The sequence below is a fragment of the Peromyscus maniculatus genome, chromosome 2, assembly GCF_049852395.1.
Source record: "Peromyscus maniculatus bairdii isolate BWxNUB_F1_BW_parent chromosome 2, HU_Pman_BW_mat_3.1, whole genome shotgun sequence".
Lineage (NCBI taxonomy): Eukaryota > Metazoa > Chordata > Mammalia > Rodentia > Cricetidae > Peromyscus > Peromyscus maniculatus.
The window spans coordinates 164,835,750-164,855,103 of NC_134853.1; the positions used below are offsets into that span (position 1 = coordinate 164,835,750).

The 19,354-nt window shown below is 51.9% G+C and overlaps 2 protein-coding genes across 2 annotated transcripts in view; one reads left to right on the forward strand and one right to left on the reverse strand.

Annotated features, from left to right (window-relative positions):
- Plod1 (procollagen-lysine,2-oxoglutarate 5-dioxygenase 1) overlaps positions 1-4,209 on the reverse strand; it is a 30,620-nt gene extending 26,411 nt beyond the window's left edge. The window contains exon 1 of the mRNA XM_006989049.3: positions 4,044-4,209. Coding sequence (XP_006989111.3) covers positions 4,044-4,119 — 76 coding nt within the window. The 5' untranslated portion in view covers positions 4,120-4,209. The remainder of the gene's footprint in view (positions 1-4,043) is intronic.
- Positions 4,210-9,122: 4,913 nt separating this feature from the next.
- On the forward strand, positions 9,123-15,399 carry Kiaa2013 (KIAA2013 ortholog). The gene is made up of 3 exons (XM_076565639.1): positions 9,123-10,301; positions 12,641-13,494; positions 14,682-15,399. Exons 1-3 carry the CDS (start codon positions 9,269-9,271, stop codon positions 14,697-14,699), a joined length of 1,905 nt encoding a protein of 634 aa, XP_076421754.1. The 5' UTR covers positions 9,123-9,268; the 3' UTR covers positions 14,700-15,399.
- The last annotated feature ends 3,955 nt before the right edge of the window (positions 15,400-19,354 follow it).

The following is a 19,354-nucleotide window of genomic DNA, read 5'->3' on the forward strand; positions in this document are numbered from 1 at the left end:
GGCCCAGAGAAGAAAGCTGATGTTCACATGAGGGGAAGGGCTGCCTCCAACTCTGGCCTGAAAGGTTAAGTCTCCCTGCAGGTGAGAAGAACCAGTCACTAGCTCTTTGAGGCCCTCTTGCCAAAACGGGGGCAAAAGTGTGTCATAGGCTAGCATGTGTATACGTGTGTGTGTGTGTGTGTGTGTGTGTGTGTGTGTGTGTGTGTGTGTGTGTGTGTGTGAGAGAGAGAGAGAGAGAGAGAGAGAGACTGATTGATTTTCTGGGTTCTCCAAGGGAGGAGGCCAGAGACAGGGGAGCAGAAGAGGGACGAGGCAACAAGTCTTCCATTCTCAGGGCCCTGCTTTCAAACACCCCGAAGCCAGCAAGATGGCTCAGCAGGTAAAGGTACTTGGCGCCCGTCTGAAGACCTGAGTTCCATCCCTAGAAGCCACATGGTGGAAGGAGAGAACAGACTTGGACTCCTGCCAGCTGTCCTCTGACCTCCACAGATGGGAGTAAATGCAGAAGAGAATGGAGGAAAGAGAGAGAGAAAGAAGAAAACCCCATTTCTTCGTCTGCCTCAGGAAACTGGCTGATGGGGCTGAAGCAGAGGCCCCTGGCTTCTCAGACCTTCCTCATGCCTCCCAGGAACCCAGTCTCCTGCCTCCTCTCCATTCCACTGACCTGTCCTCAACATTCACTTCTTTCCCTGCCTACCTTCTCCAGGAAGCCCTCCTTCATTTCACTCCTGATCTGCCCACTTGATTGGACCAGTAGTTGATGTACCCATACAAACCTGACCCTCTTCCCTAGGGCTACAGCTCTTCCCTAGGCCTCCCTCTCTCACACTAAGGGATAGTACACTCTGCTGTTTGGGGAGCAACAGGAGACGCTGATTTTAGTAAGAGTGGCCTTCAACTGAGTCCTAAGATGCCACATGCTGCAAGAAGCAAGCTATGTTCATCGCTGAATTCATCACTCCATGAGGGGCTAGGCATGGTAGCACACACCTGTAATTCCAGCATGAAGGAGATGGAGGCAGGGGGATCCCGAGTTCAGGGTCACTCGTCACTATATCCTAGTTCAAGACCAGCAGGGCCTAAATGAGATTCTATCTCAAAAACAAAGAAACAAACGCACCCTCTAAGGGCAGTACTACTTTTACCTTCTTTCTACAGAAGAGGAAACTGAGGCACAGAGAAGATAAGGATATGCCTAAGGTCACAGACCTGGAAGTGAAACAAGTGAACTGGCTAGCATTTTTGTTTTGTTTTGTTTGAGACACGGTCTCACTATGTAGCCCTGGATGGTCTGAAACTTACTGTATAGACTAGGCTGGCCTTGAACTCATAGAGATCCGCCTACCTCTGGCTCCGAAGTGCCAGGATTAAAAGCATTTTTCCATCATGCCTGGATGTTTTTTGTTTTGAACACAGGGTCTTACTAAGTGGCCTTGCCTGGCCTCAAACTCACACTCTTCCAGCTTCAGCCTCCCAAGGGCTGTGACTGATTACAGCACTGTACCACCATGCACACATCACAGCCACATTCCTTTTATTGTTGTTTTGAGACAGGGTCTCTCTACATAGCCTTGGCTACCTAGGAATTCACTATGTAGACCAGGCTGGCATGAACTCACAGAGATCCACCAGCCTCTGCTTCCGGAGTACTGGGACTGAAGGTGTGCACCACCATGCCCAGCCACATCCTCCTGGCTCTGCCTCCCAAGTGCTGGGATTAAAGGCGCGTGCCACCATCACCTGGTCCCACATCCACACTTTTAACCTGCCACAGTACCCAGCAGGGTAGAGCATCAGACTAAACACAGAATCCAGAATTCCTGGGGCTTCTCAGGCTCCTCCAGTACAGGTATCCTCTCCAGTTTGCTCTCAGGTGTACAAGAGTTCTGGGCCACCCACACAGTGTCAACAGGAGGCTTAGGTTACACCAGGATACCACCCCCACTTCCCTGATGCCTGTTTTGTATGCTCAACAGCCTCCAGGGCTACATGGGCCTGGCACCCTGTAAGCTTAGCCTTCCCCAACCTGCTGCCCAAAGTCCAGCAATCATTTCCCCAGATGGACAAACTGTGACCCAGGTCTTCAGAGAAGAAAGAGAGATGGCAGAGCAGGGTGGTAAGGACAGATGGCTCAGCCAGTAATTTAGCCTCCCTGTGCCTCAGTTTCTTCATCTGCACCACAGAAATCATGGATAAAGGAGCCCCCTCTTTCAGAGACTCTAGTGAGGACTCAACAAGTATCTGAAATCTGAAGAGCTGAGCTCAGTGTCCGTCAGGTGATGCCTCAATTCTTGACACAGAGGGGTACCCTGCCAAGAGAGGGAGCTGTGTACCCTCAGGCACAGCCCTTCCCCTGGCACTGCTGAGTCAGGACACCTGAAGCCCCGTCATCAGCAGGGTCTGACTCTGACTTCCTAGAGAGCAGCTGAGGCTCTAACTGGGATGGTCTGGAGGAGAAGGGCATGCATCAGCAGCAGGAGAAGGTAAGATGGAGCAGACGGAGGGGAGTGGCCAACTACAGGACTCCAGGCTCCTGCCAGGGAGTGGACCCAGGCCTTTGCACACATTACCAGTTGAGCCCTGTGGTCAGACTTCCCTATCAGATATTCTCTCATCTATCTTCCTGCCCTCCTGGATTAGACCCTCCAGGAAAACTAGTTAATCTAAGCACAGAGAGAAAATGCCCAGTGCCTTGGCTTTAAGGGGACTCGGGGACTGGCCTCATCTGAGGCATCTCTCATGATCTCTAGGAATGAGGTATTGCCACCCGGCATGGAGGTCATGAACACCAATATTCTCAAAGACTGTGCATCATCAAAGTTACTAAGGGAAGGCGTGTGACCCTGTGTATGTATAATTTAGCACAGAATCATCAGGCATGCAAAAGTCCATGGTTCCCCGCATATGAGTTTCAAAGTCAGGTTCCTTTTCTTTCTTTCTTTCCTTCTTTCTTTTTTTTCTTTTCTTTTCTTTTTTTTTTTTTGGTCAGGGTCTCAAGTAACCTAGACTGACTTCAACTCTTTATGTTGCTGAGGATGACCTTGAAGTTCTGACCATTCTGCCTCAACCTCCCTGAGTACTGGGGTTATAGGCATGCATAACCATGCTCAGTCTCTGCAGTGCTGGGGATCAAATCCTGGGCTACATGCATGTCAGGTATGTGGGCAGCTTCTCCAACCCATCCTGATTCCTTTATCCTATGATCCACCATGTCCAGGCCAGCTCCCAGGTCCTCCAGCAGGATGGGCGGAGGGGAACAGGATGCTCTGGAGAATGTGGTCAGTTTGGCTTTGCCTGTCTGGGTGGTCCACAGTCTGACCTAGGTGGGGGTTGTCTCGGGGACTCAGAGAGCAACTGCTGGGGTGGTACGGTCCAGAAGGGTTGGGAGGACAGGAGCACTCACTCAGGATAGTGGGACACAGTTAGAAACCCAGTAGCCCTTGGAGAAGCAGAATGAGCACTTGGCCAGGAGTCCGGCCGACCTGAGACCAACCATTCTGAGCTGCATGCCTCGCTTACCTCCTTCACTCCAAAGCCCCTCCCTCACCCTAAAGATAACAAGAGCTCGGAGCTGGGCTCAGGAACCAGACACACCCAGAGAGGGGGATGAAGCCATTTCCAAAGCTCACAAGCTGTGGGGGAAACCAATCAACTCTGGAGCCTCAGTTTGTGAAGCTGGAAAATGGGGATGATATAAGCAAACACTCCCGAAGTAGCAAACGTGCTTAACTGGTGAGGCCGGGCTGCAGCAGCTCCTGTACGATCAACAGGAGCCTTGCTACTTATTATGGGAATTATCATGGGCTCCTCTGAGCGCTGAATGGTGGTGGAGGTGTGTGGGGGTGCTTCTGCTGTCTCCTCTCCTGCCCGCTGCACAAACGTGAGAATCGTGGCCCCATGAGAGGAAATGATCTGTCGGAGTCACTCGCGGGCAAGTGGACAGATGACCGCAACCCAACTCCCCCGCCCTCCCAGCCCAGGTCGCCTGGACACCCCGGTCCTCGGCAAGGCAGCCGGTCACCGCTCCCCCACCGCGCCCTCACCCTCCAGTTTGGCGTCGTCCTTCGCCTGGGCCAGAAGGAGCCAGGCCACCGGGGACAGGAGCAGCAGGGGCCGCATAGCCAGGTCTGGGTACGATCCGCGGGCACTGAGACTCGAGCTGAACTGGAAACTTCGCGACGGGGCCGGCGGGCGCTGCCACGCACTGGGCCCGCCCCGGGGGCGGTGCCGCGCACTCCTCCGCCCGCCCCGGGGAAGGGTTTTCTTGCTTAGGCGCGCAGGTCCTCCAGACGTGGGGCAGGTCTTTATGGTCCCTGGGTCCTGTGGCCAGCCGGCCCATGCTCTTCCCCTCTCTCTCTCCAAGGGTTGCGACGCTATCCAGAGGAAAAAGTAGGCTAGGAGGGCGAGGCCTTGCTGTCTAGAAGAGTGGGGCTTAACATTCAATGGGATCTGCACAGAGATGGTGGGATCTGTAGGGCACCTCAGAGATTTCATTTTCTTTATGTCTTCCCCAAATTCCAGAGGTGAGGGTTTGAGCCTACAGTGGGCGCGGGTGTTGACACCTCTGAGGATGCTGGAACTATAGAAAGTCTAGCCCAGGCTCCCAAAAGGAAATCCCTTAATTCGTCTTTTCTGCCCGGGGCGGGGGGGGGGGGGGGGTGATGTCTGAAAAGAGTCAAAGAAAATCTTGCTGCAGAGGTTAATTGTGGTATGGATGTGTGGATGGGTGGATGGATGGATGGGTGGGTGGATGGGTGGGTGGATGGAGTGAAAATTTTCAAGGCATTTTCACAGACACCCAATGTAAAAACGGACCAAAGGTTTCCGGAGCAAAGGCTCCTGGTCCAGATGTCAGCTGTGCACATCCACATCTGGACAAAATCCTGCCCAGCTGTGGAAGAGAGCTCAAAGAGGGACCCTGGAGCCTCCTTCCCATAGATTAGACTCTAGGGCAGGGTTGTGGGGAAGGAGCTTGAAGGAGTCATGGAGTTCAAGAAAAGTGGTCTTTCATGGGCACTCCTGTGTCGGCCAGGAAACATGTACCTACAGAATGCTAAGTGGGAAAGGCTGTCTCTTCAGTAAGACTCACTCATTAAAAACAGATTCTCAGCCTTGTGGCCAGGTAATGCCCACAATGCTGGGTGGGGTAGGGTGAGATGTGCCTAAATCCTAGCACCCAGGAGGTGGAGGTAGGAGATCCTTTGTCCAACGCTAGCCTCAGCTGCACAGCCAGATGCTATCAGGGAAAAAGAGTGAAGGAAAGGGAAGCGCCAGGCATCTCAGCCAAGCTGGAATCCCAGCACTCAGGAGGTGGAAGCAGGATCAGGAGTTCAAGACATGCTCAGCCACACAGCTAGTTGAGGCCAGCATGGTCTGCATGAGACCCTATCTCAAAACAGCCCCCCACCACCACCAAAAATAAATAAAATTACAGACAAATGATTGCAAAGATCATTTCCAGGTTGTGGTATAAAAATGTACATAATTTACACAGCATTTCTGTGTCATATTATTTCTGGATAGTTCTTTTCTTGTTTCTTTTTTTCTCTTCCTTCTTTCTTTCTTGAGAAAGATATACAATATTTGTACAATTGAGGACCATGTACCCTTTGGGGAAAATGGGAACAGCCTGGAAAAACTGCAGAAGTTTATTGTACAGAGGTTTATTTACTCACACAGTAGAATTGAGGCCCAGGACTACCCAGCAGCAAGCTCAAGGTCACAAGACAAGGCAGAGGAAGAGGCCTGGAACAGAACCTAGAACATTTGCTTCCTAGCTGGGACCCAGGGTTGGAAGCTGCTGCAGCTGGGGTCAGGACTTGGTGCCAAGCATCCCCCCATCCCCACTCCCCACCCCCGGCTGTTTTGGGCTCAGAAGGCTGCAGACTGAGATTCCAGACCCTTAAGATCCTTAGAAGAGGAAATGCAAGGATGAAGGGAGGGAGAGTCAGCCAGCCTGGCTCTTTTTTTTGGGGTGGGGGGTAGTTTTTCAAGACAGGGTTTCTCTGTGTAGCCCTGGCTGTCCTGGAACTCACTCTGTAGACCAGGCTGGCCTCAAACTCACAGAGCTCTGCCTGCCTCTGTCTCCTGAGTGCTGGGATTAAGGCGTGCACCACCACCACCCAGCTCAGCTGGCTCATTTTTAATGTTCTCATTCCATGCTCATAATTGACTTTCTAGTCAGGCAGTTTGCTTCCGTTTGCAAAATGAGAAATTGACGTTCAGAGAAGAAGCATCAGCTTGGCATTACACAACTGATGTGGGACCACAGTAAGGAAGCATCAGACAGTTCCGAGTCTAGGGAGACTCTCAACAGTGATATGCCCTGGGCAAAAAACATTCCCAGGCACTCTCCAGACTCTAAATTAAGAGGGATCGGTTTTAGAGACTGCCTGCCTCTTCAGGAGGAAAAATTCACGCTGGCAAAGCTTTGCTTTACTCTTTTGGTGTCTGTTTCCTGTTTGTTTCACCAAAGTGCTAGAATTTGAACCTGGTCCAAGCACCATCCAGGATGGCCTGTCTCTTTAAGCAGAGGTAGTGGCTGCTGTCCAGATGTTGCTTCTGGTATTTCTAGTACGTGCTATGCGTGCTATGGACTGTTAAAGGCACAGGACTCCACTTTATTAGGAAGGTGTTGGACAACTGCAGGATGGGGAAGGGTGTGTGTGTGTGTGTGTGTGTGTGTGTGTGTGTGTGTGTGTGTCCCATTTCCTTTGTCGGCCTGTGAAGGAGCCACAGCCTCAGTGGGATGACCACACTTTGGGTTGTCCGATGGGCTGTCATTTCCCACGGGCATTAGCCCTAATAGAATACTAGAATTCTCTCAGCCTTTTCTTTAAATAAAAAAAATAACAAGCAAATATACATCTTACGCTACAGTTTCTGGCTAGGAAAATAAAATGCATATTTTAATATCTGCAAAGCAAATAGACTGGAAAAATGTCCTAGAAACAAGTACATTGGTTGCACCAGGGCTGGGGCCTCGGGAGGGAAGATGCCTTTGGCACTAAGCTAATAGTGAACACTTCCTATGAGCCAGGCAGTGTGTTAAACCTCAAGCACTTGTCCAATTTAAGTCTCAGAGCAAGCCTACTTTATTGTATGATACCCATTTTATAGGTAGAGAAACTGAGGCCCATGGGGTTAGTTGCTGTGGCTATGTGGCTGACTCCTGCCTTTGAGCACTCCCAGGTCTTGGGGTATTTGAGGATGACAAGGCGTTAGGAGCATACGTGATAAATAAGGCTTTGATCTAGAAATCTGTCTTGATGAACTGCTTCCCAAGAAACACGGACAGAAGTAGGTCAAGATATACTTCCATTACACCAGTGTTTGTAGCAAAAATACTCATAGGGGCTGGGGTGGTGGCTCAGTGGAGGACCTGAGTTTGGTCTCCAGTACTCATTTAAAAAATCTAGGCTCAGTGGTGTGCACTGAAATCCCAGCACCGGGGGTTAGGGACAGGAGGGTCTCTGGGGCTTGCCGGCCAGTCGTTCTAGCAGAATCAACAAGCTCTGGGTTCAGTTTCAAAAATAGGATGGAGGGTGATGGCTCAGTAGGTAAGGGGGCCTGCCTCAAAAGCCTGGCAACCTAAAGCGACCCCTGGAATTCATCTAAAGGACAAGGAAAGAAGTGGCCTCCCAGAATTGTCCTCAGACCTGTGTAGTACAAATATCCAAACACACGTAAATCATGCTCACATGCACACACAATAATCACACATTTTTGAAAATTAAAAAGAGGGGTTAGTGGGATGGCTTGGGGGTTAAGAGGCCTGCACCCCACATCAAGCAGCTCACAAGTGCCTGTAGCTCCAACTCCAAGGATCCCACACCATCTTCTGACTTGGACATACCACCCTGTGCATTTGGAGGTCAAAAGACAACTTGCAGGAGTTAGTTCTCTCCTTCCATCATGTAGGTCCTGGACACAGAACTCAGGTTATCACGCTTGGTGGCCATCCTGCACGATTTTAATCCTAGCGACTAGGGATGGTAAGAAAAGAGGAGGATCCCTTGGGCCCAAGAGTTGTTTGAAGTCCAGCCTGGACAACACAAGAGAGATCCTGTCTCAAAGATAAATAAACAAAAATAGTAAAATACAATCAAAACAGGATGAGCACTCTTCCAATGGGACACTGGCTCACAACTTCAGCAAACAGTTTTCCGTCTGCTTACGGTCCCCTACAAGCCACCTCAAATAACCGCTTAATTGTCGGCTACAAATTTGCAGCTGTCTGGCTGGCTCTGGATTGCCCAGTATCCAAAGTGGAAACAATCGCCCATTGTTTGCCCCAATCCAAAGTGGAAACAATCGCCCATTGTCTGCTGGAGTGCCCCAGCTGAATTTTTTTTTCCCTAGATGGATGCTGCAGGCCTTGTCAAAGTATAAAATCTTAATGTCTCATGTTATTTAATGAGTTAAAGCTCAGTATTCACATCAAGAAAACGACTTGATGCGCTCAGGAAGCAGGCAGTCCTGGGCTGGATTTATGAGGTCCCTCTCTGGTGTACACGCAGTCAGGCAGATTTGGGCACGTCAACAAAGTATTTCCTAGGAAATCATTTTTCACTAAGTACTCTTTTCTTCCTCCCCTGCCTTCCCTCCTTCCTCCATTTCCTTTCTTCTTCCTTCTCTTCTTCCTTCCCTTCCTTCCTTCCTTCCTTCCTTCCTTTCTTCCTTCCTCCTTCCTTCCATTTACCCGTACTCACAGAAAAGCTAGGCTCAGTGGTGTGTACTGAAATTCCAGCACTGGAGGGTAGAGACATGAGGATCTCACTGGGGCTTGCTGTCTTTTCTTTACTCAGGAATAGTTTCACAGAAACAGTACGTTTTTATTTTTTAACTTTAGGGCTGTTGAAACCATCAGCAGCAAACGAGGCGCAACACATGTTGGATTTGGCTTGCTCTGTGATTTTCTTTTCTTTCTTTCTTTTTTTTAAACGGGAGACTTGGACTCCTGCCCACCCCTCAGCTCTCCTAATGCCTTGCCTCTCCCCCGCCCCGCCCCGCCCCGGGTCCCGGCCACGCCCCCAGAGACTCCACCTCTCCTCCAAGCCCCGCCCCCGGCCGCTTTTCCGTCTGTCGCAAAGGACTCGGCGACGCTTTACGGCTGGCAGCGTTTGACGGCTGGGAGGCAACCGAGAAGAAGGAGGAAGCGGTGGCGGTAGCTGCCGGGACGGCTGCGGCTGGCGTCGAACTGGTCGCGGTGACGCGGGCCAGGGAGTGAGTGGCGGCGGCCGGGCGGGCGGGCTGGGCGGCGGGCCCGATGTGGCTGCAGCAGCGCCTGAAGGGGCTGCCAGGGCTGCTGTCGAGCAGCTGGGCCCGCCGCCTCCTCTGCCTGCTCGGCCTCCTGCTGCTGCTCCTCTGGTTCGGGAGCTCCGGAGCGCGGCGGGCGGCGGGCGGCCTGCGCTTGCCGTCCTGGGCCCACAGCGAGCCGGGCGCCGCCGAGCTGTCCGCCTGCCTGGAGGCGGCCACCCGTGCGTGGCGCGGCCTGCGTGATCGCGGCGAGGCGGTGCCGCTGGGCCCCGGGGTGCCAGCCCTGGTGGCCAACGGCTTTCTGGCTCTGGACGCCACCTACAACCGGCTGTGGGTGACGCCCGGGGAGCGGGAGCCTGCGGTGGCGCCGGACTTCGTGCCCTTCGTGCAGCTGCGCCCGCTGAATGTGCTGGCTGAGGCTGGAGAGGCCGTGCTGCTGCTGCGGGAGGGCCTGCTGCGCCGAGTGCGCTGCCTGCAGCTGGGGACCCCGGGCTCGGGCCCTGCCTCTGGTGTCGCCGGGCCTGCTCCGGCCTCCGGGCTCTCCGCGGGGTCGGGCCGTGACTGCGTGCTACTGCAGGAGGACTTCCTAGCGCACCGAGGCCGACCCCATGTCTATCTGCAGCGCATCCAGCTCAACAACCCCACGGAGCGTGTGGCCGCGTTGCAGACTGTGGGGCCCACCGCGGGCCCAGTCCCCAAGTCCTTCACCAGCACTCTGGAGAAGGTCGGAGATCATCAGTTTCTCCTCTACTCTGGCCGGTCCACACCCCTTCCATCGGGGCTGGTGCACCTGGTCGTGGTGGCCTCTAAGAAGTTAGTGAACCGGCTCCAGGTGGCTCCCAAGACACAGCTGGATGAGACGGTGCTGTGGGTGGTGCATGTCTCGGGTCCCATCCACCCCCAGGTGCTCAAAAGCAAAGGAGCCAAGGAGCTCAAGGCGCTGCAGGACTTGGCAAGGAAGGAAATGCTGGAGCTGTTGGAGATGCCCGCCTCGGAGCTGCTTCAGGATCACCAGCACCTCTGGGCCCAGCTGTTCAGCCCAGGTGAGGCCTTGATGGGGGCTTGGTACACAGTCTCCACTCTGCACCAGTGTGCATACGGTCCACTTTAGAAATGTTCTCCATGCTCTGCAGTGGTCGCACCGAGGGTTAGAACTTGGGCTTGTGTAAAGGGTTGAATCTCTTCCTGACCTTTGAATCTGTATGATCTAGGCTCTATGGTCTTAGCTTTCTGAGCCTTGACAGTAAGTTTTATGGGGTTTTAATGAAAATCTGGGTGTAAAGGTTCAGTTTTATTGTTTGTTCTTGGCCTTGAGGCCTGACCTGAGCAGATGGAGGGAGCAGATGGAGGGTTTTGTTTTGTGTGGGGAGGGGGTCAGTTCGTAAAGAATAAACCTTCAGGGAGGATACCCCACCCCCGACCCCACCCCTCACTCCCTACACTTTGCTTTGCCCACCACAACCTACCTGGGCCTGACCTCAGTTTCTAATGTTTGAGATTGCCATTGTGGCTGCAGCTATTTTTACCAGACTACTGGAGGCTTCTTCCAGTGCGTTGGAATGTGCATGCTAAATGAAAACTTTATTTTGTTGTTGTTGTTGTTGTTTTAATACTCTTATTTGTTCTTTGCAAGTGAAAACCTTTCCTGTCAACTGTTACAGAAAGTGCAATCGTAGTACTGAGTTTTGGTTTCCAGGGTTACAGTTATCGGCACCGTGTGATTGTGCAGAGGGAGTTTAGTTCATTCAACAGGTATCTATTCATCAAGTGCTTTTGCCGGAGGCTGTTGGACAAGTGAGCAAAAGGAGTTCTTGTTCAAGCAGTGTTTGCCTTAGTCTGGAGGGGATGGGGGTGCGGGAGCATGAACATTTTAAGTGAGACAGCTCTTAGAATGGAAAGTGCCGCGGAGAAAAGTGAGCAGTGGAGTGCTGGTGGGAGCGGGGGCTGGGGGCTGCTGTCTGCTGTCTGCTGTCTGCTCTCTGCTCCCTGGCCTGAGTCACGTGACAGGGAGGTGGGCACTCAGCCTGGAGACTGCCCTAAACAGGAGCAGGTTAAGCTGGTGATGAGCAGCAACAGGGTGGTGTGTGAGCTTGAAGCCTTGAGGAAGAACAGGAGTTTTCTTGAGACGGGAAGGTGGGAGTCGTCAGAGTATAGACTGAGGGGCATGGACACGGGTAAGCGGTTCCTGGGGAGCCCAGGGGAGGTGGAGACACCGGGTTGTGACGTGGGGATAGAAGTGGTGCACTTTGGTGTTTGGGGAGGTAGGACTGTTGGGCCGTGGTTTGGCTGTGGGAATTGAGACTGTGGACAGCTCCCTGATTTGAGGGTGTGAACGGTTGCTTGGAAATAACTAGGGGAGCCTTGGTTGGGGATGAAAGTTCACAGAGGTCAGTTATGCCTGTCAGATATCCAGACGCTGAGGGGGTGATCAGCCCTGTGACTCTAGAGGCCATGTCATTAAAAGCCACAGCACTAAACCAGACTAAGGTACTTTCATCTATAACCTCAGTGCTCAGGAGTGAGGCAGAAGGACGATGTGAGTTCAAGGCCAGCCTGTGCTACATAGAGAGATCCCCATCTCCAAACGAAGAAACAAATTTGAATAAGATCACATATTAAAATAGCTATAGTAGGGACAGGAGGAATAGCCCAGTGGGTATAAGCACTGGCTGCTCTTCCAGAGGACCTGCTGCCAGCATCCACAGGGCAGCTCACAGTGGGCTATAACTCCAGTCTTAAGGCATCAAGGTCGTCTTCTGGCCTCCCAGGGCTCTGTGCATAAATTATGCACAGAGACACTTACATATATACATACATAAAATAATTTTTTAAGCTATAGTTATTGGAGAGAGTGATAGAAGAACCAGCCAGTATTGGCTAGGACACAAATGACACCTGGTTGGATGATAAGACCTGACCCAAGTGTATCATGTTAGATGTCCTATTACTTAACTCTTGGCATCGCTGTGACAAAAGCAACTGACTGAAGAAGGTTTATTTTGGCTTGTAGTTCAGAGGCACAGCCCATCGTAGTGGGGGCTGGATGCTGGGACTCAGCTCGCTGTTTCCTTATACTCAGTCCTGGACCTCAGCCCGTGGTATAGGACCCCCAACATTTAAGATTGATCTTCCCACCTCAATCTAATGTAGAAACTCTTCCATAGACGTGCCCGGAGGTTTGTTTCTGTGACAATTCTAAATCCCACCAAGATGAGTGAAGATTTTCATCTTAGGAAGTCAGGATGGCTCTACCATACCCAGGGCACCAAATTGCTGTCCTTTATTACTGGACCCAAAGCTCCACCTTTCTTCGTCCTGGTCTTCCATTTCCTTTGCCTCCCGCCAGGCCTTTCCCTAATGTGCAGCCTTTGTGGTGTTACAGGTGTGGAGATGAAGAAGATTACAGATGCCCACACGCCGTCTGGCCTGACCGTGAACCTGACGCTGTACTACATGCTCTCCTGCTCTCCAGCCCCGCTGCTCAGCCCTTCTCTGAGCCACAGGGAGCGAGACCAAATGGAAGCAACACTCAACTATGAAGACCACTGTTTCAGCGGCCATGCCACCATGCATGCCGAGAACCTGTGGCCAGGCCAGCTCTCCTCGGTGCCGCAGATCCTGCAGCTGGCTGACCTGTGGAAGCTGACCCTCCAGAAGCGAGGCTGCAAGGGGCTGGTGAAGGTTGGCGCTCCAGGTATCCTGCAAGGCATGGTGCTCAGCTTCGGTGGGCTGCAGTTCACAGAAAACCACCTGCAGTTCCAGGCCGACCCTGAGGTGCTCCACAACAGCTATGCGCTGCATGGAATACGCTACAAGAACGACCACATCAACCTGGCTGTGCTGGTGGATGCAGAGGGCAAACCCTACCTGCACGTGTCCGTGGAGTCCCGAGGCCAGCCCGTCAAGATCTATGCCTGTGAGGCAGGCTGCCTCCGGGACCCCGTGGAACTGACCTCAGAACCCGGGGGCCACACCTTCTCTGTCATGGTGACACAGCCCATCACACCTCTGCTGTACATCTCCACCGACCTCACACACTTGCAGGACCTGCGGCACACGCTGCACCTCAAGGCCATCCTGGCCCACGATGAGCACATGGCCCAGCAGGATCCCGGTCTGCCCTTCCTCTTCTGGTTCAGTGTGACCTCCCTCATCACCCTCTTCCACCTCTTCCTCTTTAAACTCATCTATAACGAATACTGTGGGCCTGGAGCCAAGCCCCTCTTCAGGAGCAAGGTAGGCTACCTCTGCTGAAGCCCCCAGCTCCTGCCCTTCTCAGTTGTGTCCAAACAGGGCAGCCTGGCCAGGGACAGCCTAGGCAATAATGGGATCTCCTCCAAGCCAGTGCCCACAGCTCTCAGTGTCAGGAGAGGAATCCATTTTGACAGCAAGCTAGTTATGGTAGTGTACTCCTGTTATCCCAGCACTGAGGATGCTAAAACAGGAAGGTTGTGAGTCTGAGACCAACTTGAACTACATAGCAAAACAAAACAAACAAAAACAACAACAACAACAACAAACATGCCCTCGGTGGTCAGGCTCTCAGTGTGGGTCGGGTGATGCAATTATTTAGTCAGCCCACGGCAGCAGGCCAGCCAGGCCCTCCCTGCCTCTCCTCTCCCCAATAGTGCCACAGAAAGGTAGACCGGGCGGTGGGTCTGTGTCCCAGCATTTAGGAAGCCCTGAGCCCATGCAGGCGATGGGCCAGTTCCTGCCACCAAGAAACTGTGGCATCTGGTTTCTGGTTTAAGGCCAGGCTCGCAGGAAAGCAATGCTTGGCCCTCAGGAGCAGGCAGCAGATGGAGGCAGGTCTGAGTTCCTCATGATGAGGGAACCAGTGGAGACTTGGGTGGAAAAGCAGTGTGGAGAAGGCCTTCCCAGTAGCCAGCTTTTGGCCAGCTCTGATAGAAAAGGTGAGTCCTGCAGCCTCGAGCCAGTAGGCTCTTCCCACTGGCCACTGGCCCAGCCTTGCTCTTGCTTGACATGTACGTTCTTAAATGTTCACCATTCAGTTGGGAAGACAAACTGCCTCCCTGAGGAACTGCCCATGCCCCTCACTGCCATGCCAGAGAGAGCCCCAGCCAACATGCCACATCAACCCAAGGAGGTTCATGGGCCACTACCTAGTAATTCTAGCCTGGCCTTGGACCGGGAGCTGTCTGTTTGGCTGGATCTGAGACATTGTCCCTGTGGTCTGCTCCCCTGCCAATGTGTATATTGATCTGTTTTGAGATGGCCTCGTGTAGCCAAGGCTGGCCTTGAACTTGCTATGTAGTAGAAACGGGCTCACACTTTCCTCCTGCCTCTACTTCTCAAGTGTGGGGATCACGGGTATGCACCACCATACCTGGTTTTTCCCCAGATGTTTCTGTAGCTGGGCTGTGGGTTGGTGCTAAATAGTGACCTCTTGTTTCATTGAGCAGGAAGATCCCAGTGTCTGAGTGAACCTCGAGTCCCGCTCTCGGCCACCGTTTGCACAAGACACCCAGCACTGAGCATCCTGCTGCTGCATGAACAGGGAGCCTTTGGAAGCACCAACCCTTTGTGCCTTGTGGGGGACAGTGACTCAGAAGCGCTTGTGGGTACAAGAGTTTGCACTGGAGGGGAAGAGGGCCGCGGACTCGTGTGAGTTTCCCAGTCGATAATCCAACCGTAGGGAGAACACTGCAGTTGAGCGCACTCCTTCCGCTTCCCCCGTGACTTCTATCCCAGGAAAGAGATCCTCTTTAAAAGACTGGCTGAGGAAAAATTGTGTGCTTTTCCTAATTTAATGTGTTCTTTCTTGAACGGATTTCTAATTTATTTTTGTTGAAGTTTTGCTGGGTGGCTTTTCATCCACCTTAGATCAGGACTGTTGGTGGCAACAACCGATCCCTGCCACTCCATTGGCACCCCGGGGCCCCACACAGTCTGGAGGCTGGGCCTGAGCTCCAGGTGGCCACCCTGCCTGGGGCAGGTGTGCTTCCCCTGGCCGTGGCTGGTTTGCACATTGCCTCTTTCTCACCTTGAGCCAGAGGGATCTGTCCTTTTGTACTTTGGGTCCCTGGGAAAGGTGTTTAACTTTCTAGTGATGGATGGTTGTTGGCTTTTGAAATACCAAAGCTTTTTTGTTCTTTTTTAAATAAATATCTTTCAAACTTCCATGAGTGATTTGTGTGTGGTTGAACCCTTGGACACATTCATCACACCCTCCCCCATTACTAGATTTTAGGGTGGTGGTCTTCAGTGGTGCACACCACCTCGACAGGCTGTGTTCTCATGTGGCTGCTGCTGCAAGGCTGGAGCATCCTCCTTGCTGTGCTGCAGGCTCCTCCTCCCTTACCCATCCCAAGGGTCTGGACCCTCCAGCCCTGGGCTTTCCTGGCTGGAGCGAAGAGGGTGGCAGACAGTGCTGGGCGCTTCTGCTCATTGTAGAGAGAGATCTCCAGGGATGAGAAAGGGACTGAATGAGGGGTAGTAGCCCTCTGCTGGGGGCTGTCATCCTCTGGGTTTAGTGGGTTCCCTGGGCTCCCTGTGTTTGTGACTCACCAGAAAGCCTGGCCTGCTTGCCAAGGATCTGTGTGTCTACCACAACAGCTGTTCAAGAGTAAACAGGGGAACAGGGCTGTGTTGTGGGCAGCCCTGGTTTTAATTGCTTCAGTCCACAGCGCTGGGAGGTGTGGAGACGCGGATACAGGCCAGGTTGCCTCTTCCAGAGAGCAGGAACTGCACGGTAAGGGTGTCATTTACAGTGTGAAAAACGCTGCACTTGTATCAAACTGGAAGCTGCTGGTAGCTAGGAGCCATTTGCAGGCCTGGAATCCTTTAGAAAGCAGTGGCAGGAAACCCAGGAGTTCAAGGTCATTCCTGACTACATAGTTTGAGGCCAGCCCTGCAAACCTCATGATGAGTTCAGTCCCACAGTGGACGGAGAGAACCAACTCTCAAAAGTTATCCTCCAATCCCCACATAGGTATTGTGGCCCATGTGAACCATCATACACACATAATACACAATAAAAATGTTAAATTGGCTTCAAATTAAATGAGGCCCTGTAAATTACAGCTCTCATTTACAAGCTCTTACACCAGGGATGGTGACATATGCCTGTAATTGCAGCATTGAGAATGCAGAGGCAGGAGGATTGAAGCAAGCTTGAAGTTTTATATCAGTGTGGTTTCATGTGGGAGGGAGGTTGCTAGGGGGTTAAGATCTCAGATGCAAACCAGGTATGGTAGTGCCCATCTGTAATCCTGACACTCAGTATGGACAGTAGTTCATGACCAGTGTGGGCTACACAGCAAGGTGGTCTTTAAACTCAGTTGCAGTCTGGTGTACATAGCGAGTTCAAGGACAGCCAGGACTACATAGAAAGACCCTGTTTCAAACAACAACAAAAACCTCTCAGACAGACAGACAGATGGGGAGGGCTCAGTGTACTTAATATGTGCAGGTGCATACAGAGGCCAGAAGAGGGCGCTGGATACCCTCTCCCTCACTCTTTGCCTGTTCCTCTCAGTCTTTCTTCCCAAGCCTGGGGCTTGCATCTCAGGGAGGCCAGAAGCCGGCAAGCCCCTGTCTCCCACCCTCAGAGCTGGGGTTACCTGTGGGTCCTAGGAAACACCCAGCTTGTTACATTGGTGCTGGGGATTTGAACTCAAGTCCTCACGCTTCCGTGGCCAGTACTTTACCCACTGAGCTGCCTTCTTGGGCCTTTTTGTTTGTCTGTTTGTTGTTTGTCTTTTGTTTTTGAGACAGGTTTCATGTAACCCAGCCTGGCCTTGGATTTGGTATGTAGCTAGGGATGGCTTTGGACACATAATCCTCCTGCTTCTACCTCCCACCTGCTAAGACAGTAGGCATGTGCCACTATGCCTAGCGTGGCTTGTGACTTTAAATATTTTTTTATTATTTTTTATTATGTGTATGTATCTGTGTGGATATGTGCCTGTAAGTACTGGTGCCCCCAGAGACTATAGGCATCCGAGTCCCTGGAGCTGGAGTTCCTGCAATTGTTACTCAGCTTATGTACGTGCTGGGAATCAAACCTGGGTCTTCTCAAAAGCAGTATATGTTTTCAACTGCTGAGCCATGTCTCCAGCCTGTGAATTTTGTTTTTCCTTTATTCCTTTCTTTAAATTTTACTTTTATTTTATGTGCATTTTGTGTTTTGCCATGGTGTTGGGTCCCCTGGAACTGGAGTTACAGACAGTTGTGAGCTGCCATGTGGGTGCTGGGAATGGAACCCAGGTCCTCTGGAAGAGTAGTCACTGCTCTTAACCACTGAGCCATCTCTCCAGCCCTGGGTTTTGTTTTTTGAGATGGTCTTTCTGTGTAGCTCAGGCTAACCTCCTGCCTCAGCCTCCTAAGTGCTGATTGTAAACATGAGCCGCCATGCTTGAGTTTCTCAGGAGTCTTCCTCAGCATCAGTTATAAATGCACAGCCCGTACCCAGGTGTCTAAGGCGGGCTCTGGCCTCTGCCATTCCCATGATGTGACCTCCGACTGTTTGCTTTCTGTTTCGGCCTTGCTGGCTCCTTACACAACCCAGATCTTCCCCACAGCTAGAAAACTGAAATGTTTCACCCACTGCATGGCTTCTTGTACCCCGTCCCTCGCCCTGCAGCCATCGTTGGTCCTTGTCGTTACTGTGGTACAGGTGGGAGTGACCCCACAGTACCTGTTTTGGGAACTCTTGTCTTCAGATGTAACTTTGAAGCCCTGTGAGGGTAACACTACTTGGGGGTACATTTCACCCCTGAAAAATGTTATGATGGGAAGGTGTCAATGTTGTCCTCTTCTCTTTCCAGGGTGCACAATTAGTCTCCCTCCCTCCCTCTTAAAGAAGTTCCTTTATCCTTTTATACATTTATGTGTGTGTGTGTGTTAGAATGTATCCCACAGCAGTGCGGAAGTCAGAACAGCTTGCAGTATCCTCGGTTCCCTCCTCCCACTATGTAGGTCTCTAACCTCCTTAGAGGGCCAGGGGGGCTCACCAGAGGAGGATAAGACCTCGAGTTGGCACCTAAACGTGCCCATCCAGGGTGGAAATGGTGTGAGTACACCAACAGATCCAGGGATGGTTTAGGTACAAGAGAACAGAAATACCCTGCTATGCTGGAGTTGACAGACAGAGGCTGGGGTTTGCCTACATCACCATCGACCTCAGAGGGTGAGAGTTGGCTCTGGTCTTAGTCCAGGACTGTGATAGGAGAGATGCTAATCACCTCTGCCTTGATCACCATCATACTTTTAGTCTTCAGTTTCCTCCAAAACCAAAGGAGGACAGCCTCACCACTAATCCCACCTGCAAAAGACCAAGACCAAAAGAAAAAAAGAGTGACTTGCCAAAGGTCACAGAGAGGTGGCTAAGAGCCTGGGCTGGGAGGCAGGCGCTCCCTAGCAGGCTCATGTTAATGATTGTCTTGCTCTTACGAGAAACACTATAAACCCTGACTCTCAGACACCCCCAGGAACTGCAGGAATCAACTTGACCACTGAGGTAACAGGATAGCAAACAGGACTGGCAAGCAGCTGGGAGAGGAGGCCGTGGCTTCTCAGAATGAAACCTGAGGCGCCAGGCTGCGTTCTCAGGGAAATAATCCTGCATTGTGAACATATATATTACTCTCATTGGTTAGTGAAGAACTGACTGGCCTGTAGCCAGGCAGGAAGCATAGGCAGGACAGCTGAACTAAGAATGCTGGGAGGAAGAAGGGCAGGCAGGGGACAAAGAAGGGTGGAGTCAGTGGAGTCGCCAGGAGACAGAGAGCAAGACATGCTGGAGGACAGGAAAAGCCACGTGGCAATACATAGAGTAATAGAAATGTGTTCACTTAAGTTGTAAGAGCTAGTTATAATAAGCCTGAGCTAATGGGTGAATGTTTGTAATTAATATAGGCTTTGGTGTGTTTATTTGGGAGCTATTGGCAGGACAGAAACTTCCACCAACAAATGTGTATAGGAGGGCAGTAAGCTGGTAGAGTGAAGCCTGGGTCCCATTTCAGCTCTGTCATGGGTGACCTCCTGCCCGTGGCCCCACACAGGTGAGTTAAGTTTTCACGCTGTACACTCCACCTGTCAAATGGGCCTAATAGCATCTCCCCACTTCACAGAA